This window comes from Tamandua tetradactyla, chromosome 2, assembly GCF_023851605.1.
Source record: "Tamandua tetradactyla isolate mTamTet1 chromosome 2, mTamTet1.pri, whole genome shotgun sequence".
NCBI lineage: Eukaryota > Metazoa > Chordata > Mammalia > Pilosa > Myrmecophagidae > Tamandua > Tamandua tetradactyla.
Genome location: NC_135328.1, coordinates 214,934,052 through 214,961,017, shown reverse-complemented (window position 1 = coordinate 214,961,017; position 26,966 = coordinate 214,934,052). Strand labels below are relative to the sequence as shown.

General features: G+C 42.5%; 1 protein-coding gene across 3 annotated transcripts; it reads left to right on the top strand.

The window, feature by feature from the left end:
- Window positions 1-7,661: 7,661 nt before the first annotated feature.
- Window positions 7,662-22,099, top strand: CENPS (centromere protein S). Of its 3 annotated transcripts, none has more exons than XM_077151367.1 (5): window positions 7,662-7,820; window positions 12,635-12,758; window positions 13,445-13,478; window positions 18,331-18,397; window positions 21,699-22,099. In XM_077151367.1, the coding sequence occupies exons 1-5, from the start codon at window positions 7,773-7,775 to the stop codon at window positions 21,837-21,839; spliced, it is 414 nt and encodes a 137-aa protein (XP_077007482.1). In that variant the 5' UTR covers window positions 7,662-7,772; the 3' UTR covers window positions 21,840-22,099. The 3 variants fall into 3 exon arrangements, with proteins under 3 accessions (XP_077007482.1, XP_077007480.1, XP_077007481.1); XM_077151365.1 differs by lacking the exon at window positions 7,662-7,820 and adding an exon at window positions 8,377-8,583; XM_077151366.1 differs by lacking the exon at window positions 7,662-7,820 and adding an exon at window positions 8,379-8,520.
- Window positions 22,100-26,966: the final 4,867 nt, after the last annotated feature.

Here is a 26,966-nt window from a genome sequence, read left to right as displayed (position 1 = left end):
TCAGGCTCTGTTTGCTTTTCTTCATTCCTCAAAAAAAAACCCAGAAAACAAAAAACAATCACAGACATTTTTCACCTAACACTACTTAACTGTCCTGAGTACAACCAGAAGTGCACTAAATCTCTCCAGATTAAGTTTTAAGTCCTTGGGTAAGATTCACTCTTAAACTTGACATCCCATAACTTAAATACTAAAACACGAACATGTTATATGATAAGGGGATAAGATAGAGAAGAAAACACAGATATTTGCAATATGTACAAATACAAACATACTCATAACAAAAAAAAGGAAGAAATATTCATACCATCACAGTCCTCATTTCTGTAGCTGGTCATGTGGTTGTAGTTCATATTTATCACTACCTTCTTCCACTATCCGTTCCAGGTTCCCTTTACCCTCAGCAAGCACTGCGGCTGGCTGTGGTTCTTTGCCTGGTGGAGTGACCCAAACTTTCATTCTTGAAGTTTCTGGGCCATCAGTAGTCCTGCCTGGTAGTTGTTGCAGTTTTCCTTTGACTTTATTCACAGGGCATGGTGGTACTAAGAGACGCCCTAGGGCATCTCCTGTTTTCCAGGAAAACTCTTCTTTACCTCCATTGTGTAGTTGTGTTCTATTTCCCCTTAATAGTCAGGATCAGTCACCCCAGCCAATCCCCTTTTGTGCCTGCTGATTCAGAGGCATGAGAAGCCCGAAGCGGCCTGGCGGAAGTCTTAACTTCCAGTTCATCAGAATAGTTCTTACATCTCCTGGTGGAAGGACTCCTTCTGGGACTAAGACCTGTAGACCAGCAGAGCTCAGGGTTGTAGGGACAGGAAGTAACAATCTTCCTGGTGGATCACTAGAGGTAATAGTGAGGGGGATTTTGTTCCCTTTCATAACTGCCACCTCTCTACTGATCTTCTCTTTGTGTTCATCTGCCATTTTCCTGATTCCTTTACTTCTTTGTCCATGTTTTCCTTTAGCTCTTTGGACAGTTAGGACCATTTTTTAAAAGTCTTTATCTAGTGTGTCCCAGGTCTGGTTCTCCTCACTGGTAGTTTCTAATGCTTTAACTGTTTCCTTTGCCTGGGCCAACACTTCCTTTTTTTAAGGTATGTTTTGTATAATCTGAACATGTTGGTATTTTAATGTGCTATTTTATTTTGTTAATTCTGCCAGAATGCAATATTCCAAAAATGGAATGGCTTTTACAAAGGGAATTTATTGTATTACAAGTTTATAGTTCTAAGGCCAGAAAAATGTCCAAACAAAGGCATTAGGAAAAGAAAGCCTTTCTGACTCAAGAAAGGCTGATGCCTGTCGCATGGGAAGACAGGTGGTGGGTGTCTACTGGTCCTTGTTCCTGGTTCCATTGCTTTCCGCTTCAGATGCCAGTGGTTTCCTCTCTGTGCATCTGTGGGCCTTCACTTAGCTCCTCTGGGACACAACTCTGGGTTCTGGCTTGCTTAGCATACATGGCAATGACTGCTGGGCTCTGCCCATGTCTGGGCATCTGCTCTCTCTGTCGGCACGCCAACCATCCCTGTCTCTGTCAGCTCTGAAGCAACTGTTCTCCAAGCATCTGCATCTGAGGTTTTTCCAAAATGTTCCACCTTTTAAAGGACTCTAATAAACTAATCAAGATCCACCTTGAATGGGTGAAGTCACATCTATATCTAATCAAATGGCCATACTCACATGTGGGTGTGTCCCATCTCTATGGAAACAATACAATCAAAATTTCCCACCCTAAAGAATAGGTCTGGCCCCACAAGATTGGATCAGGATAATAAAACATGGCTTTTCTGGGGTTCATAATAGTTTTAAACCGGCACAAGTGTTATCACTGGAATTTTGACTCTGAGGTGTCTGTTACTTCACCTTTTTATCCGTTTACTATTATGACAGCATTCCTCTGCAAGTGATCTCTTTAAGAGCTTATCCATACAGTCAGTTTAGAGAAGAGGTCAAGGCCAAACTATAGAGGCCTCATGCCTGAGTCTTATCTTGGACTGGGTGGCCCTAGGAATTCCATTGTTTACACAGATACAAATGTCCCCTCTTCCCTAGGAAATAGATTTCTAACAGTCCTGTGTGCTCTACTGTAGATCCAATAGCTAGCAATCCCTTGCCTCAACTTGACTGCTCAACCCCAGTATTTTGTAGGACAGCTGCCCACTACATGTAGGATATATTCTGTCAGGTCATTGCCAGACAGATTGGGTCCAATATTCATGCTCCCAGCATGTGCATGGCGCTCCTTTCTCCCTCCAGAACTGGGATGAGTAGTTCACACTGGGAGCACAGCTGGCTGGGGAGAGGCTAGCCAGGGTGCATCGAGATCCTGCCACTGTAAGTAGCCTTGGGCTGGTTTGAAATTGTTACATACCCCCAGAAAAGCCATGCTGTTTTAATCCACTCTTGTGGGTGCAGATTTATTGTTCGTGGGATCTTTTGATTAGACTGTTTCCATGGAGATATGACCCACCCAGTGTGGGTGGGACCTTCCGATTTGATTATTTCCATGGAAATGTGGCCCTGCCTATTCAAGGTGGATCTTTATTAGTTTACTGGAGTCCTTAAAAGAGCTCACAGAGGAAGAGAAAGAGCTCAGAGCTGATAGAGGGAACAGAGAGATGAAACCAAGAAACAGACATTTGGAGATGCTAAGCTAAGAGATGAAATCCAGTGTTTGCCTGTAGGAAAGAAGTAAGGGACCCACAGATGCTTAGGGAGAAAGCCGCTGGAATCAGAAGCTGAAAGCAATGAACCGAGAGAAAGGGCGATCAGACACCATCCACATGCCTTCCCATGCAAAGAGAAACCCCAGACGCAATAGGCCCTTCTTGAGTGAAGATATCCTCTTGTTGATGCCTTTATTTGGACATTTTCACGGCCTAAGAACTGTAAATCTATAACCTAATGCCCTTTGTAAAAGCCAATCCATTTCTGTGTGTTGCATTCCGGCAGCATTAACAAACTGAAACAAGCCCTTCTTTGGTTGGCCCGGTTATTTTAATCGTTTTCTGGAGTTTTGACAAAGATGCTTCTGCCAGTTCTTTCTGGTTGTTGAAAGCTTCTGTGAGGAATGGGCCCTGAGGCATCTCACTCGCTCTTGAATGGGGCATTGCCTCTTATGACCTGTGTCACACTGAGCTAATGCACACACCTTCATGTGAGTCACAGGCCCACCTGGCTCCAGGCCAGGAGGATTAGACCCTATCTCTCAGTGGGGGAGTGGCAAATTCCCAGGAGCATGTGGGTTGGACCATCCTCTTGTGACCATCTTTGGAAAATACATTGTGCTGCCTACGAGTTCCTTGGGAAATTTGTTGCATGGTGGGATAGGGAACGCTGGCCCTATTTTCCTGAAGGTCTCATAACAGTATAAACAGCATAAAGAAGAATATAATATTTAACATTTCTCATGGGGGGCAGGTACCATCTAGCGCTGTACATGTTAGCTCATTTAATCCTCACAACAGTATCTGACGCTGATACTGTGATTATCTCCAACTTCCAGCTGCAGCACGCAGAAGGTCACAGAGCAACTGTGGGCAGAGGTGAAACGCGAACTCCAGCAATCTGGTGCCTGAGTCCAAAGTGCACAATTTACTCACTGCTTGAACAGATTTATTGTTCACCTACTGTGCACTGCCCAGGGAAGAGAAGTCGAAAGCCCTGACCTCATGCACTTAGAGGATGTATGTGAGAGCTGGTGGAGAGTGATTTTGCTGTGGGATTTTAGAGAAAATAAATGGTGATTGCTACTGAACTATTAGCACTCTGATATCCGATTTTGTGCAGCTGAAAAGGATTAGGGAGACCCAGAAATGTACTTGTCTGATGGTGGATGAGAGCATGGACTCAAAGCCAAGACTTCTGCCCATTATCAAACCTGGGCTCACCCCCTTCCTACCAGTTTGACTTGGGCAAGTGTTCTTTCGCTTCTGTGACTCTGTTTCCTCACTTATAAAGTGAGGAAAGTAGTTCTGCCTCTGAGAGCAGTGAAATGTGAACGGAATGCCCAGGGCTCAGCGCTACCTGAGATGACCACCAGGGGGCAGGAACGGCCTGGTTTCGCTGTGCGGCGCAATGCTGCCCTCTAGTGGCCGGTTTGTAAGGCTAGCCCTTCTTCACGCAAAGCTGGTCAGCCAAATACCGTACACAATGCAATGTAATTCCTCAGTCCTGGACCTCTCTCTTTCGATTTTTAAGTGCTGTGTATTTCACACATGTAGCTAAAATAATGTGCTTTCAGCCTCGGGAAGCGGCTGCTTTAAAATGAGGTAACATGCAAGGTAGATGCACAGAAAATGCCTGGGGAATACCAGGTACTGATTCTCAGCACCTACCCGAGCAGGCGCTCTCCGGCCGTGATCTCACTCAGGCCTCCCAACCGGCTGCGGCCATTGTCCCCACTCTATAAATGAGGACAGGGGCTTGGAGAGCTGCTGTGACGCTCTCAGCCTGTGCTCGCGGGTGCCCGCGCTGCACGGGGCAGAGGGCCATCCTGGTGGAGTGCGGGGCGTGCAGAAGAGGCCCCCGCGCCATCTCCAGATGCCACCCACTCAGCAGATACGGTGGAATTTTGTCTGAAGGTCCAACGCCTCCAAGGAGAGGCTCTCTGGGCTCAGCCCTCGGCACGTCAGGGGGTGTCCTGGAAGAGGACGACTGGAGGCATAGCTGATGTGCTTATCTTTAATTACACAATACATGCTTGTTGAAAAAAAAAAAGCAGATTATAGTATATATAAAGTGAAAAATTGAAGGGCTCTTTCATGCCCGCCCTCCAGGCCATTCCTCAGAAGGTGATTGCAGTTGTTATTGGGTATCCTTCCAGCTCTCTTTTGATTCTCTTAAAGCAATGTTTATATAGCCCCATATAAATGCAGATGTCCTTTTTAAAAGAGACAAAAATAAGAGTATTTGTACATATTGGTCTACAAGCTGTTTTCTTTCACTTAACATCTTACAGGGTACCATCCCATAAACTGGCAATTTAAATATCAGAGCTTGCTGTTTTCTGGATTGTTTTGTACAACAAAATTCTCAGTTTATGCAAATAATCAAGCCCTAATAGTTTTGTACATTGAATATCTGCCTCCCCCAAAACACTTAGGATTCAGCTGTGATTTGGGGTGCCTGGCAAGGAGTCAGAAAATAACTTTTTTGTATGATTCTTCATCCACAACTTCCACGCTCTCCTCTCCCTGACTCTCTCCACAGAGAGGCTGTGCTGGTTTGAAAGGATGTATGTCTCCTAGAAAAGCCATGTTTTCATCCTCTTCCCATTTTGTAAAGGCAGCTGTTTCTTCTAATCCCTATTCAGTATTGTATGTTTGAAACTGTAACTAGATCACCCCCCTGGAGATGTGACTCAATCAAGAGTGGCGGTTAAACTGGATTAGGTGGAGACGTGACTCCACCCATTCCAGGTGAGTCTTGATTAGTTTACTGGAATCCTATAAAAGAGGAAACATTTTGGAGAAAGAGGGAGATTCAGAGAGAGCAGAGAAGAACGACAGAGCCACAGGAAACGCACAACATAGAATGCCGCAGGACCATTAAGCAGAGAGTCCCCAGCCAGTGACTTTTGGAGATGAAGAAGAAAAATACCTCCCAGGGAGCTGGAGAGGAAACTAGCAGATGACACCGTGCTCGCCATGTGCCCTTCCAGCTGAGAGAGAAACTCTATGTTCACCATGTGCCTTCTCACTTGAGAGAGAAACCCTGAACTTCATCGGCCCTCTTGAACCAAGGTATCTTTCCCCGGATGCCTTAAATTGGACATTTCTATAGACTTGCTTTAATTGGGACATTTCTATGGCCTAAAAACTGTTAACTTACAACTTATTAAATTCCCCTTTTTAAAAACCATTCAATTTCTGGTATACTGCATTCCGGCAGCTAGCAAAATAGAATAGATGGTAAAGGAGAGGTTGCTTTTATGTTCCTCCAATTAAGCACAAACAAACATAAACATAGCACATCCTTTCTTGCCTTGGTAGTTTCCCATTTCTCAAAAAAGGCACATGACTTTATAGGGAGAAGCTGCTGGGAACACAGGAGGGCATGGCAGGGATGAAGACTTTTGGATGCACTCAGCCTGAAAAGCTTTCCATACCAACGGAGCCCTCCCATATGTAATTCAAGATAGTTACAACACTAAGCCTTAAAATAGTGTAAAGAGGTCCAAAAATACTATTTTTTTTCTTGATAACTGCAATGCTATTTTTTAAAAGCATATAACAAATACATCAAAGTCAAAGTTCTTTAAAAAGAAATGTTTGGGTCCCTTGCTTTGCTGATTATTCTGACCATGCAGGAGGCTGTCTTTGTACCTGTGTGATGAGGTGCAGCTGGAACTCAGACTTCGACAAACATTTCCGAAGCACCTACAGCATGCCGGGCAAGTGGGCTCTCCTCAGGGTTCAAGACTAAGTAAGGTGACCACTCACCTCTTTACCTAAGAGCTAATTCCAATCCAGTGCGTTCCTTCAACTTTGATTAACACTTAATGAGCATTTATTTACCATGTGCCAGGCCGGGCTGGACCAACTCCCAGTGGCTTGTGAAAGCTGATTTCTAAATGTTTCAGGAATTTTGAAAGGCAGTTGAAAAACAGCCATTATTAAAAATTAAGTCACATAAACTTAAATTAATTATATTAAACACAAAGGTAATAAAAAGTCAAAACTCATCAATTCTTAAGTCTATTTGCTATTTTTATTATTACCTAGATGCTTGGCCTTACTGATGTCCTTTGTGTCTGTAGAGTGGCTGTACTGCCACCCATCTCTTCCCAACTCTGGGTTTAGGGACCTCATATGGGTGGCTTAAGATCACCCCGGTGGGAGTTTTTAGCTGGGAAAACTGGCAAATGCTGCAAGTCGGGGCTTGATTTTTTGCTGAGGTTCTACTTAAGCAAGTGATGGAGAAAATGTTAATGAGCTGGTTAAACTTGAAAGTGCATCTTGTGTGTAGTTTCTATATTACGAACAGCACAAAAACTTGGAGGAGATATTCTTCCAATATTCAAACATTATTATTTGATTCAGAAAAGAAGTCCCTTGCTCATGTCACTGAGATATGAGTGACGCTCCAAATGAGTGAGTTGGAAAGGACTGAAGTAGTCAAAGGAGTGGAGACGGACGTTGGGATTTAATATTTTATTTTGCTCCTTAACATTAAAGGAAAATCAGTCAACATTCATCTCAACAACAGGAGATGAGCAACTTATTTGGGAGTCAGTGATCAAATATTACGTGCAGTCTGATTTTGGGACACCACTGCTGGTGATGGAATTATAAAAGCTAAGAGTGGATTTTGCAATTCTTCCTTAAGTTATAGATGTATAGAGAATTTACAAAAAAGAGGAACCTATTTAATTATTATTTGTAAACTGGGTCTTATACATCCCTTATGTGGATACAGTTATAATTAAAGTTACATTTAGACACGCACATTGTCCTGCGGAGGTGGCTAACCGCTGTGCTAGCCCTGAGCCCGGCTGGGTTGCAGAGGTGAACTTGGGGGTCACGCCCCCGGCCTCATACGCCGCCCCACCTTCGCCCAGTAAAGCTGGGCCAGGGCCGGGGCCGGAGGCCCTTCCCAGAGCCGCCGCTAGGGGGCGTGGCGCGCGCAAGCACGCTGGAGCTGCGCCGTTTGTCCTCCAACGCGGCCCGTCGCTGGGCGCCGCGGCGGGAAAGTCCGACTGGGCCGCCCTGGCCGCCACCTCTCTGCCCTCGCGCGCCTGTCCCGGCCTGCCGGCCCGCCCACCCACCTTGATGGAGGGAGATGAGGCTGATGAGCAGCAACAGTTCTCTTACCGGCAGGTACGGGAAGACGGGGGCCCAGTTAGGCGGAGGAAGGGCGGCGTCGAGATTTTGGCGAAGTAAAGGCCCCGAGGTCCCAGTCCACCTTCTGGGGCGCGGCCGCGCTCTTCGTGGGCCCCGGCCGCCTCGCGCGCCCGCTGGTGTGCCGTCGGGGGCGCCCGGAGGGGTTTCCGTGGTGACGCGGACCCGAGGCCACGCTGCGGCGCGACCGCTGGGCGGCTCTGTGGGCCTGCCGGGCTGGGCCGTGCTCCGCAGGACTGTGGGCGCGGCGGCCGGACTCACGCCGCGGAGAAAGGGCCCAGGCTGAGGAGAGACGGCCCGTGGAGCGGCTGGCGTTTAGGAAGTGGTGTCCGGGTCGCTGCCGCGGCCGGGAGGGCGCTGAACACGGGTCGCCCCCTGCTCACCCGGAGGGGGACCCCAGGGTGGCGCTGCGGAGCCCCTTTCTAGCTCAGTGACCAAGCCTCAGTCAGCTCTTCTGGGAAATGGGAATAGGGACCGTGCGTATCTCGCACAGGGTTGTCGTGTGGATGGGATGTGCGCAGTAAGAACAGATCCTTGCGAAGTTCTTAGCCCGTGTCTGCCGCGTGGCGGGAGCTCCGTTACCGGCTACATTTGACAGATGAGAAGAGAGAGCCTCCGAGAGGCTGTGTTGGAGCCAGGATTCACACCCACGAAGCGTGCTTCTCAGAGCCCAAAACTGGTTTCGAATCTCGGTTCCGCTAACTTCCTGGTTGTGACTAGCCCAAACTCAATTTTCTTACATGTAAAATAGGAATAATAACCCTCTCTCAGGTAGTTGTGGGTAATCAGTGAGTGCTTTAATCGGTTTTAATCACGAGAAATGCAGTGCGGCAGTCACCAGGACCCATATTAACCGTGCTGTGAGGCGGTATAGAGTGAGTCCCCGGGCGACTCAAAGGGGATAAATTATTAAGGAAACACATGCATGAGCTCAATACATGAGCGTTGCCCTCCTCTTAAATGCTCAATTTCAGAAGGCGTCCACATCTCCTTGTTTATTCTGTAAAGTTCAACTCTTCACAAAAATTGCAAGTAAGTTCATGGAACACCATGTGCCCTTTTGTCTTGATTTCACCGGTTGTTGACAGTTTACTATATTTATTGCCTCACCTTTTTTTTTTCTGAATCATTTGAGGATGAATTTAAAATACTTTGACACACTTTACCTTTGAATTTTAATACTTTAGTATGCATCTTCTAAGAACAAAGATATTCTACATAATCTCAATTATTGCACGAGGGAAGTTTAATACTGATGAAATCCTGTTGTTTAACGTACAGTCCATATTCACGTTTCCATTTGTCCCAAATACTGTTTTTTTTTTTTAGCGGTCTTTTTTTCTTCCACAGTCCAATCAAGAATCATGCATGGTATTTAGCAGTCCTTTCTCTTTGGTCTTCTCTGGAGCAGTTCGACACCCCTTTTTGTCATTGATGACTTTGAGGGTTTTGAAGAGTTCATTCATGGCAAAGGTGTCCTGGGAGATAAACTCCTTGAGGGCAGGGGCTGTCTTTTTCAATTTTGTATTCCTCAGCCCCTAGTATAGAACCTGACCCTCAGTAGGCACTCAGCAATGCTTACTCATTAAATGAAGAAGGCTTCAAAATGGGGCTGATGCTTGTGATTCTGCAGGATTAATTCTAGACTGAAAAATATGCACCTCACTCTCTATGCAGGGTAAGCCAGCAGAGGATCTCCCCCATTCGTAGCCAATTGTTCTTGGCACTGGGTAGACAGTAGCGAACAAAACTGACAAGGTCCTGCCCTTGCGTTTACAGCCTAGTGATATAGCACTAAGTCCAGTGATGTGTGCCATAGTGAAGAAGGTGCCAACCCATTGTATAGTATTTGTGTTAGCAGCTGGGAAACTAATACAGTTTTTGGTCCTTAGAATGGGGTGCTGCTATTACAAATACCTAACATGTAAAAATGACTTTGATATTGGGTAATGGATAGAGGCTGGAATTATGAAGGCTCAAAAATTGAGTTAGAACTGTAGAGAAAGTTTGTAATGCCTTAGAGAACCCATAATTCATCATGAACAGAACTTTGGGAGAACTGTGAATGTTAAAGGTATTTCTGGTGAGGCCTTAGAAAGAAATGATGAATGTGTCATTGGAAATTGGAAGAAAGGCGATCCTTGTTATAAAGTGGCAGAGCACTTGGCAAAATTGAGTTCTGATGTTGCATGAAACATGAAAGTGATGAACTTGGATATTTAGCTGAGTAGATTTCTAAGCTAAGTATGGAAAGTACACTGGTTTTGTCCTGTAACTTATAGTGAAATGAGAGAGAAAAGAGATAAACTGAGGATGAACTGCTAAGCACAAGGAAACCAGAATTCAGAAATTGGGAAATTCTCAGTCTACCCAGATAGTTTGCTCTGAGACCAGGGCCAGTAGTGGCTCTATCAGAGACTTCCCTGAGCTTCCAGGAAGTGAGTCTCCAGAGGACAGGGCTCCATGTGAAGGTTTAACTGAAGAACCCTTTGCTGAAGAGTTTGTGCCTGAACAGAGAAAGTCAAGGTTGGAAATGCAGTTAATCAAGAAAAGGTTTATGGAAAGTTCTGTTGTCTGATGGTGTTCTAGTTTGCTAGCTGCTGAATGCAACACACCAAAGATGGACTGGCTTTGAATAAAAGGGGATTTATTTTGTTAGTTCTTCAAAGGAAAGGCAACTGACTTTCAACTGAGGTTTTTTCTTATGTGGAAAGGCACAGGATGGTCTCTACTGGCCTTCTCTCCAGGCCTCTGGGTTCCAGCAACTTTCCCCGGGGTGATTCCTTTCTGCATCTCCAAAGGCCTGGGCTGAGCTGCGAGTGCTGAGATGAGGAATGCTGAGCTGCTTGGGGTGTGCTACGTTGTGCTCTCTCATTTTAGCACAGCCAGTTAAGTCAAATGTCATACATTGCAGCAGGCACACCTCCTAGCAGACTGCAGATGCAATTAGCAACAGATGAGGTTCACATACCATTGGTTCATGTCCCAGCAACAAAACTAGGTGCCTTCACCTGGCCAAATTGACAACTGAATCTAACTACCACAGATGGTTTGGACCCATTTGAACTGCATGCAAAGCCAACAAGTTTTTTGTGAAATTTGTATGAACAGGATTGCCTGAAACAGAATCCTGTTTCTGAAGGGACAAATTGAAGGAAGAATCACTTCAAGGACAGAACCATGGAAGCAAAAGTCTGGACTGAAGATCTCCTTGGACCAAGAGAGGGCCCGCCACTGCATTTGGAGGGGAAAGGCCATCTGCCCTGGCACTTGGAAGGCATGCTTGTGCCCTGTTGTTCAGGGAGAGTGCTACCACCTCAGAGCTCAGAAGTGACCTGGCATTGTCAAAAGTTCAGTCATCGCCCCAATGCTTGGAGAGAAGACTTGGGTCTTCACCCCAGTGTTTGGGGAGAGCATGGTTACTGTACCAGTGCTTAGAAGGGGTGGGGCTGCTGCTCTATCAGGACAGGATGACAAAACATCAGTCCATGATGATTCTGTTAGAGCTAATAGAGTTTGGAATCCAATAGAGCTTGCCCTGCTGGGTTTTGGACTTGTTTGGAACCCATGACCCTGTTTTCCTTCCAGTTTCTTCCTTCTGGAATAGGAATGTTCACTCTATGCCTGTCCTGCCATTGTATATTGGAAGCAGAAAACATGTTTTCTAGGTTTCACAGATCTATCAGACAGAGCAATTTTGCCCTAGGATAGACCATACCCATAATTTATTTTGCTGAGACTTTGTACTTACCATTATTCTGAAATAGCTTGAGACTTTTGAGATGTTGTGATGGAATGAATGAATTTTGCATGTGGGAAAAACATGTCTTATTGGGGTCCAGAAAGTGGACTGTAGAAGATTGAATCATGTCCCCCACAAAAGTCATGTTCATGTCCCAATACTCTTTGGCCCCGTGGGTGTGAACCCATTTGTAAATAGGACCTTTGGAGCTGTTATAGGACAGGCCTTAATCCAATATGGCTGAAGTCACTATAAGCAAAGGAAATTGGACATAGAGAAACCGCAAGGAACAGCATGTAGCTGAAAGTCAATAGAACTGGAAGAGAATGGAAAAGATGCTGCCATGTGTATTGCCATGTGACAGAAGAGTCAAGGAGCCCCATGGAACACTAGTCAACCAGAAGATACCCACCCCAGGAGGAATCAAGCCTTCTAGCCTCTGAAACCTTGAGCCAGTAAATCCCTATCAGTAAGCCAACCAATTAAGTTGGCAGCTAGGAAACTAATACAGTTAGTAAACCTCCAGATCAAAGGAGATCAGACATGGCCTCCAGTCCTTTCTTGTCTTTTGCTCTTTATGACCTGTAGCACTCCAGCTGGCAGGGCAGAATGGGCTCCTTCTGTGTTTACTTCATTAATCAACCACCTTGAGGGTAAAATCCCCATCTGTTTTTTCACTGGTTCCCCAAACACCTAGTACTGCCTTTTACTGTGTAGGAGTTCAGCAAACAAACACTTGTGGATACCTGAGCAGAGTGAAGTTGGTACTTTCAGGTTCCAATCTTTCTTTTCTTCCCACTGGCCTGCCGCCTAATGCCTTCTTTTACCTAACCTAAATCATGACTGTTAACTATGAAGTAATATTTCTATAAGTCATACTCCAGAGGGTTTCATTAATTCATTAATGTACTTGAAAAGTCACTCAACCATTACAAAAAGGGATGAAGGAATTAGGCCTAGCTGATCCTCTCCTTGGTCTTAATTTTCTAAGATGAGAAAAGCTCTTATTTGCAACTTTACCCATGAAATTATTCTGATTTTTATGTTTCAGAGGCTAAAGGCAGCAGTTCACTATACTGTTGGTTGTCTTTGCGAGGAAGTTGCATCAGACAAAGAGATGCAGTTCAGCAAACAAACCATTGCAGCGATTTCGGAGGTGACTTTTCGGCAGTGTGGTAAGGAGCCCTGGTCCTCATGTCCATGTCTGTAAATGTTGAAGGTTGATCTTGTCTGGGATAAAACATGTGGCAGGTGCCGTGGCATGTCTCACCCACAGACAGAGAACATTATCATCATAGATTATTCATTAGAGCTGTTTCTTTTCTTGGAGGTAAGATCTGAATATCTTATGGAAAGAAATATTTTTTTTCTCTTATACTAACATTGGGATGTTAGCACCTTCATTTTATTGTGTTTTAAACTATCCTGATTCCTGGAATGTTAGACATTAAATTTTTTATTTCAATGCCTTATGACAGTTTTATTCTACCCACTGTTTATTTGACAGCTGAACTTGTGGCACTGGTGTTTCCTTGACTACACAGGAAATTAATGTCCTTACAAGCTCTAACTTGTAGCAAAATTTAAAGTTAAAGGATAATTTCTAGGACCCAGAGGTGTAGCCACAATTAACAGAAGGCTTGTAATAAAGGGTAGAGGGTACTGGGAAGGACCAGGAGGTCATAATAAAATGGTTAAAGGCTGTTATAATGATGGGGTTGCCCGGAGAGCTTTCTCTACCTTTAAGAGGGATTGTTGTATTAGTCACTGAATTTAGTGTAAAGTAGAGATGTCACTTTTCATCCTTCTGAAATGAGATTGAGTTCATGGTAGCTGAAGTTCATCTCTTTTTGTCTTTCAGAACTTTTTGCCAAAGACCTTGAAATGTTTGCAAGGTGGGTAGAGGACTTCGTTTACTTTCTTAACTCCCCGTCTTGTGTATTTCATGAGAGCATTAGCTGGTTATATTTTTATGTAGTCTAGAGGCTGGCGTCTAATCATATTGCTGCAAGAACAGAATGTCTGCTTTAATCACAGGGATTCAGACTTGATTGGGCATTTTTTTAAGATTTCCAATTATTTTTTGTTAAAGAACAAAAGTGATTATGTTCCAGAACAAAAAGGCATGAATAATGTCTCCAGGACTCTGAATGTACATGGTGCATATGTTTTTTAAAAAATATTTTCTGTGGGATGGCTTGAAGTTTTGTAGGAGGGAAAAGAAGTGGGGATAAAGGGATCACTAAGACTGAGTCTGAGGGTCTGAGTACGTTCCTGGCTGGGTCCTCCCACTCCTCCCTCTGGAGTGGGGTGGCATTATGGTCCCCAGAGGTAATTACCCGCAGGTGTACAGACAATGCCACCTCCTCCTGCAGCTGTACAGACAATGCCGCCTCCACTCAAAGGTCTTCATTTGCTGCATTTGTGAAGAGCAAGACACACTCCTTAAAAAGTAGGTGACTTGCTGTCCGCTTGTCAAGCTTTAGCTTTTACAGGCGATTTATGCTCAGCTCTTCAATTAGTATCTTAGGTAATTGAAAACAATCGTAAGGAATTACTTTTATGAAGCAATTTGAATAACTGAGGCCTGAAAGGGTTAAAGCTTTCCAATTTGCTTCCACTTCTGAGTTGGTGCCAACGGCTCCCACACCTCATACTTTTCACCTTGCTCCGATTAGCTCTTTGTTCCTCTGGTGCTGGGGTGAATATTTTGAATGAATTAAAGCAGTAGGTTCTCAGAGGGCAGGCTTTAAATCTTTCCTATTCCTGTATATATTAATCCCTAAAAATCGCTTAGAATCTTCAACTTGGCCAAAAGGGGTAAGATAATATTATGAGATGCTGATAGCTCTATGACCCATTCATTAATTGTTAATTCAGGCTGTTGCCCCTTTGGATAGCTCACTGTCTCCTGTGAAATCATTTATCACCTTTCCTAGACATTTTTGTTTTAGCTATGTAAAAAAGACAGTGAAATTTAAAAAATACTTTTGTAAAAAATTCTAGAAAGAAAAATGAATTTAGAGATACGTAGCATTTTAGCACAGTATGCTTTCAGATACTCTGTATTTTTTTTATTACATTAAAAGGTTGATTTTCTTTTGCTGTGGACTTGGGGGAAAATTGGTATCTCTATGTCTTACTCAGACTGTAACCTCCACTGGGGAGGAAGTGGTCTTTTAAATCAAGAGTCTGTGTAAAGGCTCTCAGCTGCCAGCCTCTAAGCAAGACCATTGGAGGCTTCACTCACCAAGGGACACCTCAAATTCCGTTGTGTCCAGGTGTGTGGATGTACCTTCTGCTTTGCAGGTATAGAGGAAAAGGGAGGTTGGGATGTTTTAGCCCAGGAGTACCCTGGGGAAAGATGGGGAGAAAACAGAAAATAGACACAACTCGAAAGATTTCCAGGAGCCATCATGAGTTTGAGAGGCAAAGGACTGACCAGGGTCCAACCAGTTTCCTAGCATTCCAAGTTGGAATTTAGAATCTGTTTTTCCTTTAAAAGAATGTTGCAAATGGTGGGTAAAATGCCAGCAGGCATGTTCCTGTTCTCCTCAGACCCTACCTCTTAAGAATCTGGTTGAGGGAGAAGGCCCAGCATGGGTCTGAGGCACAGCCAGTGGCAGGGAACGCCCCTACTTCCTTGCACAATTCACAAGGAAAATTTTCTTAGAAGATTCATCCTTTGTCTTAATTTTATATTTGTTTCATAATAGTCCAGTTTGCTTTCATATTAAAAAAAGTAGTTTTAAAGTGTGTCACTGAATAGTTGGATAATCCCAGAAAGTCAACTGTTTATCCTGTGGCTTTACCTTTTCCCTGTCACACAGTCTCTGCTACCAGGACTATGATTATCCTGGTTTGAAAAGTCTGAAATATGCATTTTTTCAGGTCAGGTAGATATTAAATAGTCTTGGTAGGCTGACCTAGGTTCAGGCAGCATTTGTAACATTGTTTCAATGGGAAAATGCATTTAAATTCTATATTATCAATTTACCTATAAACTTTGGAAGTCATCTCCCAATTAAATTGTGAATTTCCTTTATTTAACTTTGAAATCTTTAGTCACCTAATATTGTCAAACATTTTGAAGAAGATATTCTACATTAAAAATTCTAGGAACATTTTGGGACTAGTCTTTTAAATTGCTGTTGCTAAAACTGTTATAAGATCATTTGCTTTCTTATTTTCTGGAGCAGAGGTTTAATGTAGGAGAATCTCTGATGTATAGTGGCCAGCATAAGATATCCCTGCCTCTCCATCTAGGAAAGTTAACATTAAAACATGATGTGGGGTGGGCCACATGGCTCAGCAGGCAGAGTTCTCGCCTGCCATGCCAGAGACCTGGGTTCAATTCCCAGTGCCTGCCCGTGCAAAAAACAAAAACAAAAAAAAACATGGTGTGGAGATACCAGATGACAGTACCTGCCCAGGGCAGAGAGTATTGAGTTTGTTGTTTCCTAACTACTTCCTTGTGAACAGATAAGCTTACTCTGTAAGTGGATCAATGTACTTCTTAAAGAATCCTTTACTGTTCTTTAAGAAGGTCATAAATACACTCTGAGCAGCCTGATAGTATGATTGATGAGGCCACACTGTGTCAATGTGTATCTACTATCTTCCACCCCAGAACATCTGCGGATGTGCTTCATGAGTCCTCTGTGGGCAGGAACGTTGTCGTATTTATTTTGTATCTCCAGTACCTGGTACTTAATAATTGCTCAGTAAACTATAGTTGAATACATTTAGGGGAAGTTGATTGTATTTGTGCTTTGTTGAGTGTATGTGTATCTTAAATTCTTATGGGTATCAATACACACAGAAGAGTGCACAAAGTCCTTCAGCTTGATGAATCTAGTAAATATATATTTTAATTTTTTCACTTTTTAATAGACGTGTGCTGGTTTGAAATGATGTATGTACCCTAGAAAAGCCATTTTTTAATCCTAATCCCATTTTGTAAAAGCAGCCGTTTCTTCTAATCCCTATTCCGCATTGTATGTTTGACACTGTAATTAGATCATCTCCCTGGAGATGTGATTAAACAAGTATGGTTGTTGAACTGGATTAGGTGGAGGCGTGTCTCCACTCATTTGGATGGGTCTTGATTAGTTTCTGAAATCCTATAAAAGAGGAAACATTTTGGAGAATGAGGACATTCTGAGAGAGCAGAACAATGCAGCCAGAGAAGCCGAGTCCACTAGCCAGCGACCTTTGGAGATGAAGAAGGAAAATGCTTCCTGGGAAGCTTCATGAAACAGGAAGCCAGGAGAGGAAGCTAGCAGATGATGCTGTGTTCACCATGTGCCCTTCCAGATGAGAGAGAAACCCTGACCCCGTTCACCATGTGCCTTTCCAGATGAGAGAGAAACACTGTGTTCGCCATGTGTCCTTCCACTAGAGAGAGAGAGAGACATTGAACTTCATTGGCCTTCTTGAACCAAGGTATCTTTCCTTGGATGCCTTTGATTGGACATTTCTATAGACTTGTTTTAATTGGGACATTTTCTCGGCCTTAGAACTGTAAACTAGCAACATACTAAATTCTCCTTTTAAAAAGCCATTCTGTTCCTGGTATTTTGCATGCCGGCAACTAGCAAACTAGAACAACATGTAAGCTTTGTATATAGTACAGAGCTTAAATCTTAAGTGTACAGCTAGCTCAGTGGATGTTCACACATATATATATACTCTTGCGTAACCATATTTATAGATTTGTGATTAATATGCCTTCTGCAAGTTCCATGTTAAGTAACTGCTGTTGAAGACCGTCTGTCGGCCTTTTTCTTTGCTTCTCTCACTTGGTCCTTGCAGGCTAAGAGTTATCCTCTAAAATGGATATTCTCTCTTGACAGGCAGATTCTGTCAATTATGATGACATAATGTATGTTAACTGCACATTTAGCAGGAGATGGAAGATTACTTTGGCCAAGTTATAGAGTATAATTTCTGAGTGACTTTTATCTTTAACTTGACAGGTATTTAGTGAGGGCTTGCTATATGGTGGGCACTTGGCTATTATTGAGGGTACGAAATGGGGAAGTTGGAAATGACAAGAAAGATTGGAGTCCAAAGTAACAAATTATTGATTAGAGTGTGTTTTCTCAAATTACCTTTTAAGGCAAAGATAAGAGGACTTGAATAAGAATTTAAATCCAGGTTGTGAGCAAAAAACTTTCTTCTTCCTAGGCCAAGGAGGGAATACTTTAGCTCCTTGTTAGGGAATGGGATATTAAGAGGTGTCTGCATCAACTGTTTCCCTCTAATTCAGTCCTTGGAGAAGAGCTTCAGGGTCTTGGTATAAGGGAAACCAGGCTCCATAGGAATTCTCTTTGTTCTTTTATTTAACATCCACTTAAATAGAGACGCTGTTTGCATTTCAAGACCCTGTTCATTTTTTCTTCACACTTAGTTGTACACTGACCCTGTTCTTGCTTTTCCTGTGGTGCCTGTTATGATCAGTATGGCAAGCCAGTCACTTTTGGAAGGGTTTTAACTACTCAGGGGGCCCTTAGGCAGAGGTGGGAAAATGAAGGCTTCTGCCTTCTTCCTGGCTCTTTATTTAATTGGTTTCTTAGTAAGTAATTTCACTTATTTTTGTATCATTGTTGCTTAATGACCTTAATCTAAAAAGATGGGCTACTTAGACATCCTTGCTAGTTTCAAGTCTGACCATGAATTTCTGTATTTCATGAAAACTTTAAATAATACCAAACATTTGGTGAATTGTTTCTGCCCTTTCTACAGACATGCAAAACGAAGTACAATTAACACTGAAGATGTGAAGCTCTTAGCCAGAAGGAGTAATTCACTGGTGAGAGATGAATTTCTTTCCTCACTCCCCTTTCCCATCAGAATACATTATTCCCAATTAATCACTTGAAGCCATGAAGTTATTCCCCAGGGCACCTTGCATTAAAAACTAGAGATGGTTGAACCATTCAGGCCCGCCTATAATTTATAGTCTTTCTTTCATTATGATGGATCTTGTGAAGACAATTTGGAATTTTCTAATCAGCACTCTCTGGATTTTGTAATTTGCCTTTTTTGTAATCTCTCAAAACTTTGGTCCAATGTTTTTTTACAGCATGATATTAGAGACAGGTCACAGGCTCAAGTTAATCGGTATAGTTTCATTGTTGTGTCCACAATTCTCTTGATGGGCCAGGTGTGGAAGGAGTGTCTGTTTGGCTGGGATGTGCAGGAAAATGAGTACATTTCCTGTCTTTTCAAAGAAATCTAGAGTTGGAAAAGAACTTAGAAGTCATGTTGACCAAGCCCTCATTTTATAGGTGAGGACATTGGCACTCAGACACCATGAGCATCCCAGGCTAGTGGCTGTGGTCCAAGGCAAGTCCAGGCATACCTTGAAGTTTCCCAATAGTTTAATGCTTGTTGCTAAAATACTTTATGTTCCTCCCTATAATGTGAGTTCCATGAGGGCAGGGAATTTTGTTTTTCTGTTCTCTGCTTCATCTTCAGTGTCTAGAACAGCACCCTGTACATACTCAATAGATATTTGTCAAATGAATGAATTTGTATAACACTTTAAGTTTTACATGTTTTATCCTCATAACCACTCCTTCCCCCCATAGGAATTGTGTATTTATTATTCTATTATTATGCTGTAGAATTGCCTAATACGAAACCACATTAAAACATACCTTTTGCTATTGTTGTAAATGGCCCTCCTGGATTACTTTCAAAATTGTTTTGCCTTTTTCTGAATTTGCTTATAAGACAAATGGATCTTTTAGCAAATTTTCAGATACAAATAGGAAATTCCTCATTTCAATCAGTGGTAGAGACTTACCAAATTAATACCCATTAAGTAGTGAGTGATATATTCACAGTGTTATGGTTTTTTTTTTTTTAATTTTTACTGTGTTTATATATATAACATAAAGTTTGCCACTTAAACCATTTTTAAGGATACAGTTCAGTAGCATTAATTACATTTAGAATATTGTGCTACCATCGCCACCATCCATTACCAAAACTTTTTCAACACCCCAACAGAAACTGCACCTGTTAAGCAATAACTCCCCATTCCTCTTCCCACAGTTCTGGTAACCTCTAATTTACTTTCTGTTTCTATGAATTTGGTTATTTCAGATATTTCATATAAATAGAATGATACAATATTTGTCGTTTTGTGTCTAGCTTATTTCATTCAGCATAATCTTTCATAATGTCTTCAGGGTTCATGTTTCAGGACATCATTCCTTTTTACGCCTGAATGATTTTGCATTGTGTGGATAGGCCACATTTTGTTAATCCATTCATCAGTTGATGAGCACTTGGGTTGTGTTCACCTTTTGGCCATTGTGAATAATGCTGATATGAACATTGCTGTACAAGTATCTGTTGAGTTCCTGTCTTTAATTCTGTAAATACCTGAGTGGAATTGCCAGGTCAGATGGTAATTCTATGTTTAACTTTCTGAGAACCTGCAAAAGTGTTATCTGTAGTGGTTGGACATTTTACATTCCCACCAACAAAGTATGCAAGTTCCAATTCCTCTACTTCCTCACCAACACTTATTTCTTGTTTTTAAAAAGTAATAGCCATCTTAGTGGGTGTGAGGTGGTATCCCACTGTGATTTCAGTTTCTATTTCCCTAATGGTTAATGATGTTGAGCATCTTTTCCTGTGTTTATTGGCCATTTGTATCTTTTCTTTGGAGAAGTGTCTATTCAAGTCCTTTGCCCATTTTGTAATTGGGTTGTGTTTTGCTTTGTTTTGGTCATTGTTGAGGGTTTTTAATACCAAAACTTATTAACTGCATTTTACAGACGAGTCAACTGATGTTAAGTATAACTCCCCAGAGTTAAATACAAAAGTCTTTGGTTAAATTGATGGCTGCACCTTAACCACTAACCCTGACTCTAGTGTTTCTAGCGTGCTTTCTTGTTCACCTCTGCTCTTCGAGTATGCTTTCTTTGAGATTTTAGGTAAAGGTCAAGGATAGTATTACTCCCAAGTAAAATAGTTAAGGTGCTTGATGATTCTGTGTATCAGTGGAAAAGAAGTTTCTCTCTGTCAACTCTGTGCAGTGTTGTAACTGTTATTTGGTCTGCTTCAGTGAGCAGTTTCTATCTTTTGCAAAGGAATATTCATCACCAGTCACTGTCTGAGTTTTCCAGACTTGCTGTAACAAAGTACCACCGACTGGTTGGCTTAAACAAGAGGATTTTATTTTCCCAGTATTGGAGGCTAGAAGTCTAAAATCAAGGTGTCAGCAGGGTCATCCTTTCTGAAGTCTGTAAGGTTGTGGTGGTAGCTTGCTAGCAATCCACAACTCATTCTCTGCCTCCGTCACATTGTGTATATCTCCCTGTCTGTCTCCTCCTTGTCTGTCTTTTCCTCTCTATCTCCTAATTTCCTCTGCTTATTAGGGCTCCAGCCATTTTGGATTAAGGTCCCCCTGATTCAGAACCTATTAACAAATGAGTTCATATCCACAGGACCGGGATTAGGACTTGAACTTGTCTTTGTGTGGTACATGATTCAATCCATAATCGTCATCTTAGAATGTTAATTGGGAAGGCATCTGCTTATTACATAGTTCTTTACTTGAGAATATCACTTTTATTTTGGACTTGTAGTTTTTTTCATCTGACACACCTTATTACCAAAGAGTTGTAGCTCAGTCTGGTGCCCGTGACTGAGCCCTCCGTGAGGGTAAGCACCTTGTTGTGTTCCTTGTGTCCCCAGTATCTGGTACATAGTAGTTGCTCAATAAATTTCAGTTGACTACATTTGGTGGGGTGTTGACTATATTTGTGTTTTGTGGAGTATATTTGTGATTGATGTGCCTTCTATTAATTACAAGTTTTAATTTTTTTATTACTCAAAGAGCTCCTACATGGCAATATACTGCTTGGGAGATATTTATGACTAGTAGTGAAATGATTTTTATAGTTGATTCCTTTTTTCCAGAAAAAATTTGAAGCTGTATTTAACTCTAAGAAATGTAAAACGTATGCTTTTCCATCTGAGTTGTTTTGGTGGGAATGGTTGGGGGGAGGTAGAATTTTGTTATTGTTTTTATATTAATAAAATAGTTTTATAACCAGGTATATATACAGTTCTTTACTTTTATATTTTCGTAGCTAAAATTCATCACAGAGAAAAATGAGGAGATCACTCAGTTTAACCTAGAACAAAAGGCAAAGAAGAAAAAGAAGCTAGAGGATGGAAACAAAAATTCAAGGGAGGCAGCAGAGGCTGGAACTGAGGAAAGTGAGACTTAAACTCTGTCACTGTTTGGAAAAGCCATCGAAAAGTGCATATTACTACAAAGGGAATTTTGAAGGAATAAGTAAAGATAAAAAAAAAGGCCAGAAGAAGAACATTGTGCTATGTTCTCTAAGTCATTGACCGCAAAAGCTAATTTAAAAGCAAACTGAAAACTCTTAAGCAAGGTTCCCTGTGTCTTATTCAAGCATGTGTTTGAATGGTATATATTGAAAATTATATCTATTGAAATTAATAAAATTATGTTAGAATTAAATATGGCCAACTTTTTCAGTAAAAAAAATCATAATTACTCATTCTTTTACATGATTTTTAAGGCTAAATGACAGTCCCTGAAAAATATATGAATGAAGCTGTGCTTATTTGTGGTCTTCTGTTCTAGTTTGCTAGCTGCCTGAATGCAATATACCAGAAACGGAATGGCTTTTAAAAAGGGAAATTTAATAAGTTGCTAGTTTACAGTTCTAAGGCTGAGAAAATGTCCCATTAAAAGCAAGTCTATAGAAATGTCCAATCTAAGGCATCCAGGGAAAGATACCTTGGTTCAAGAAGGTCGATGAAGTTCAGGCTTTCTCTCAAGTGAGAAGGCACATGGTGAACACAGAGTTTCTCTCTCATCTGGAAAGGCACATGGCGAACACAGCGTCATCTGCTAGCTTTCTCTCCTGGCTTCCTGTTTCATGAAGCTCCCTAGGAGGCATTTTCCTTCTTCATCTCCAAAGGTTGCTGGCTGGTGGACTCTGCTTCTCGTGGCTATGTCATTCTGCTCTGCCCTCTCTGAATCTCCTAAATCTCCAAAATGTTTCCTCTTTTATAGGGCTCCAGAAACTTATCAAGTCCCACCCAAATGGATGGAGACCTGCCGTCACCTAATCCAGTTTAACAACCACTCTTGATTGAGTCACATCTCCAGAGAGATGATCTAATTGCAGTTTCAAACATACAGAACTGAATAGGGATTAGAAGAAACGGCTGCCTTTACAAAATGGAATTAGGATTAAAACATGGCTTTTCTAGGATACGTACATCCTTTCAAACCAGCACATTTTCTGATTTTGTTTTAAATCTATCTGTGATTACTGGGTAAAAAGGCAGGTATTTGATACAGTGCTTTTTACTTTTCAGAGGTGATTTTGTCCAGTAACACTTTTGTGTGAGTTTTCTGTGGCTGTTTTGTAATTAAACTATGGTTCTACTGGGCAGAAGTTTTGCTTGAGAGGAAAGTCCAGGACTGTTACTTCAGAACACTTCAGCCTTTTGTCCTCTATTTTAGTTTGTGAGCCATGCTGCAAGGTGCCCTGGTCCTGTCGTCTTCTCTTCTCTTTGAAGTTTCTCAGAGCTCCAGGTGTGCCTTTCCCCTCGTGGGGCAAGAGGGGTAAGGAAAAGGGACTGGCATCCATGGAGCTCTTCCTGTGTGCTGGGTCCCTCACTGGGAGCTCCACATATTACTCCACTGAATGTTCCCAGCTCTAGCAGGGGAGATCTGATTATCCCCATTTTACTCATGAGCAGAGTGAAACTTGAAGTTAATCAGCTGCCCAGCGTCCTCAGGCAGTTGGTCAGCAGAGGTGGTATTCACATTTAGGATGCTGATGCTGGAATGAGCGAGAGCCAGGGCATGCACTCTGCATAAAATTTATACCATCCATACCTAAGTCTGTTCAGCAAGAGACATCCCAATGTGATTCTCCAAGGCAGACAGAAATGCACTAAATTCAAGCTTAATGGCTTCAGGCTGTGCAAATATCTCATCATTGGATCTCAGATAATAATTATAACATCAGTGTGCCACATCAATGAAGGAGAAGTGGATCATAAAGTCTTCCATCCTCATTGTACATTTCAGCCAAAGATGCATAGTTAGCTTCATTTTCAGATAAGCTCTTTTTTTTTTTTCCCATGGGCAGGCACTGGAAATCAAACCTGGGTCTCTGGCATGGCAGGTCAGAATTCTACCACTGAGCCACTGTTGCACTGCCCCAGATAAGCTCTCTTTAAACTCCTCAAGAATTGCATATGGAATAGATACTAGTGGGCTTTGCATAGGTGATCCGGATAAAGATTTGCATCTTGGTTTGCAACTATAAACTGAGAATTTTGAGGCAATAAGTATTGAAATATTGGGCTCTTATCTGAAGTGGGGTTACAAATGCCTCCCAGTGAAGTTGTATGTGACAATAAAAGGAAATGATTAGAAGCTGTTACACATCTTATTTTTTATAGATTTTTATAGCTCCCATCTTGGTGTACACATGGCTGGAAATGGGGACCTCTGTGAGCTGGGGGTGTCTAAGTCTCTTGGTTGTAGAGGGTACCCCCTGCTTGGCATGGAACTTTTGACATGAAATCCTCTGAGTAAATAAGAAAATAAACTTGATTTTCATGTAATCTTTTGGTTTACTTAGCACATTTATACACAACTTGTTTATATTTTAGATGAGTGGTCTTAAGAGTTTTCAGGGATTATAACCCAGGGATGGTTAAACTTTGTAAGGAATAGCTGACTCTGCTTGCATTTTCCCATGAGCTGCCTTCCCACCATGCATTCCAACTAGGGTTTAGTTAACTCTGAAAGTTCCCATCCTTTACAATCCTTCTTTAGTGACTATTATGGTCACAAATGAAGTGTGATTCCCAAAAAGATGCATTGAAATCCTAACCCCCCGTACCTCAGAATGTGGCCTTATTTGGAAATAGGATGTGCCCGTCTGAATCTGTGGTGGACCCCAGATTTGATCCTCATTCAGTATTGCAGGGTGGGAGCATTTTGATTGTTTCCATGAAGATGTGACCCACCTAATTGTGTGTGGTAACTTTAGATTAGATGATTTCCATGCAGGTGTGTCTCCACCCACTGAAGGTGGAGTTGCTTACTGGAATCCTTTAAAAGAGGAAATATTTTGGAGAGAGTCTCTTTTTGGTAGAGCCATGAGAAAGCCAGCAGACGCTGCCATGTTCGCCATGTGCCCTTCCAACTGAGAGAGAAACGTTGAATGTCGTCGGCCTTCTTGAACTAAGGTATCTTTACCTGGATGCCTTACATTGGACATTTCTATAGACTTGTTTTAATTGGAACATTTTCTCTGCCTTAGAACTGTTAACTAGCAACTTATTAAATTCCCCTTGTTAAAACCCATTCTGTTTCTGGTATATTGCATTCCGGCAGCTAGCAAACTAGAATATAGGATCTTTGCAGATATATTCAAGTTAGGATGAGGTCAGACTGGATTAGAGTGGGCCCTAATTCAGTGATTGGTATCCTTATAAGGGGAGGGAAATTTGGACACAAAGACAGACAGGCACATGGGAGAAGACTATGTGACAATGGAGGCAGAGATCAGAATGATGCGTCTGCTAGCCAAGGATTGCCGACAACCCCCAGTAGCTGGAAAGAGGCTTTCAAAGAAAGATCCTCCCCTAGAACCTTCCGAATGAGCACAGCTCTGTTAACACCTCAATTTTTGGGCTTCTGGCCTCCAGAACTATTGGAGAATACATTTCTGTTGTTTATGCCACTCAGCTTGTGGTACTTTGCTATGGCAGCCTTGGGAAATAAATGAAGACAGTGTTAAATGGCAGAAAGGAGTTTTAGAGTCATGAGGGTCTTTTTCACGGGCTTTATTTCCTTAGAGTCCTGGAAGCTCATCTGAATTTTCACTAAACAGATGATTAAACATATGAAGAAGCCAACGCCTTTGAAATAAATATACCTGTTAACATAGTTTGGTGCAATTTATATTTAAAACGATTCTTACCTTCTGATTACACCAATTCTTCAAAAAGCTTGGAATAAAAGGCTCACTACTCCAAGGGTCAGCATCACCTGGGGGCTTGCTAGAGATGCAGACTCTCTCCTCCCTCCCCCTGCCCTGCCCCTACTGCATCAAATCTGCCATTTCTTCTGTACTGAAGTTGGCTCCTGTGCATGTGACAACTCGAGAAGGCCTGAGCCAGAGGACAATGACCGACCCCTCAGAACAGCCCTTCCCTGCAATTTGGTGAAACTAGTGGCTGCTCTGAGACCTCATTGCCTCCTGGATCTTCTGTCCAGAGCACGTTCAGCCATGGGCCCAATTTCAGACTCGAAGCTCTTAATTCAAGACCGACTTCATATTGTGTTAAATCACTTGGTTTTGTTCTCGTGGCTTCCTGCTTGCCATAAGCACAATTATGAGGAAGGACAGTTTCTTTAAAAGCAAGTGCAGGGCGGGCCGCGGTGGCTCAGCGGGCAAAGTGCTTGCCTGCTATGCCGGAGGACCTCGGTTCGATTCCCGGCCCCAGCCCATGTAACAAAAAACGGAAAAACAAAATACAATAAAACAAGAAAATGTTTAAAGATGTTTCCCTTTCTTCCTTCCTTCCTTCCTTCTATCCTTCCTTCCTTCTCTCTGTCTTTAAAAAAAAAAAAAAAAAAAAAAAAAAAAAAAAAAGCAAGTGCACATGCATTCCATATTAAGAGCAGATTTCACTCAAAACAGGAAAAGACCCGAGGCTTTAATTAAAGGGTTAAATCCAACCCCAAAGCACTTTTGAGGGCACTAATTGCTCAGACTTGTGAGTCACTGCTTGAGTGTGAGCAAAGAGGGGTATGAGCATTAGACAGATTTATATAAAAAGATAGCTAGAGGTTGAGCTGAGAACCTCCCCGCAACCCTCCAAAAAGAGACCCAGTACACATCAATTTCTGAGCTGCCCAGGAAATGAACAGCTACAGAGCTAGAGAGAAATGCCAGTCAGCCTGCAGGATGCCACTGCCACTCTGCCTCCTGCTGCTGCTCTCCTGTGTCGTGGCCAGCAGAGTGGGGTGAGTACAATGTCCTGGCTCGGTTACAGTCCAGCTGACTGTCCGACTCTTTCTTCAGCATATTTGGCCACACCAGCATCTCCACGCCAACTGTGTTCGTATGAGTGTGTTCCAACTGACAAGGCAGGACTCAGGGCTGCACTTGATTGTGTCCCCTCCGTGTCCCCGTGGTACTGTGATGCCCTATTTCAGACCAGGCTTCCAGGTGCCCCAGCTGTCCTGCCAGTGAAGTCTGTTAGAGAGCTCTGCTGCTCAAGGGGAGCCCTGCACGCCAGCCTGCTGGAGACGGAAGTGGCTGCTGCTGCAGTTGCACAGCTTT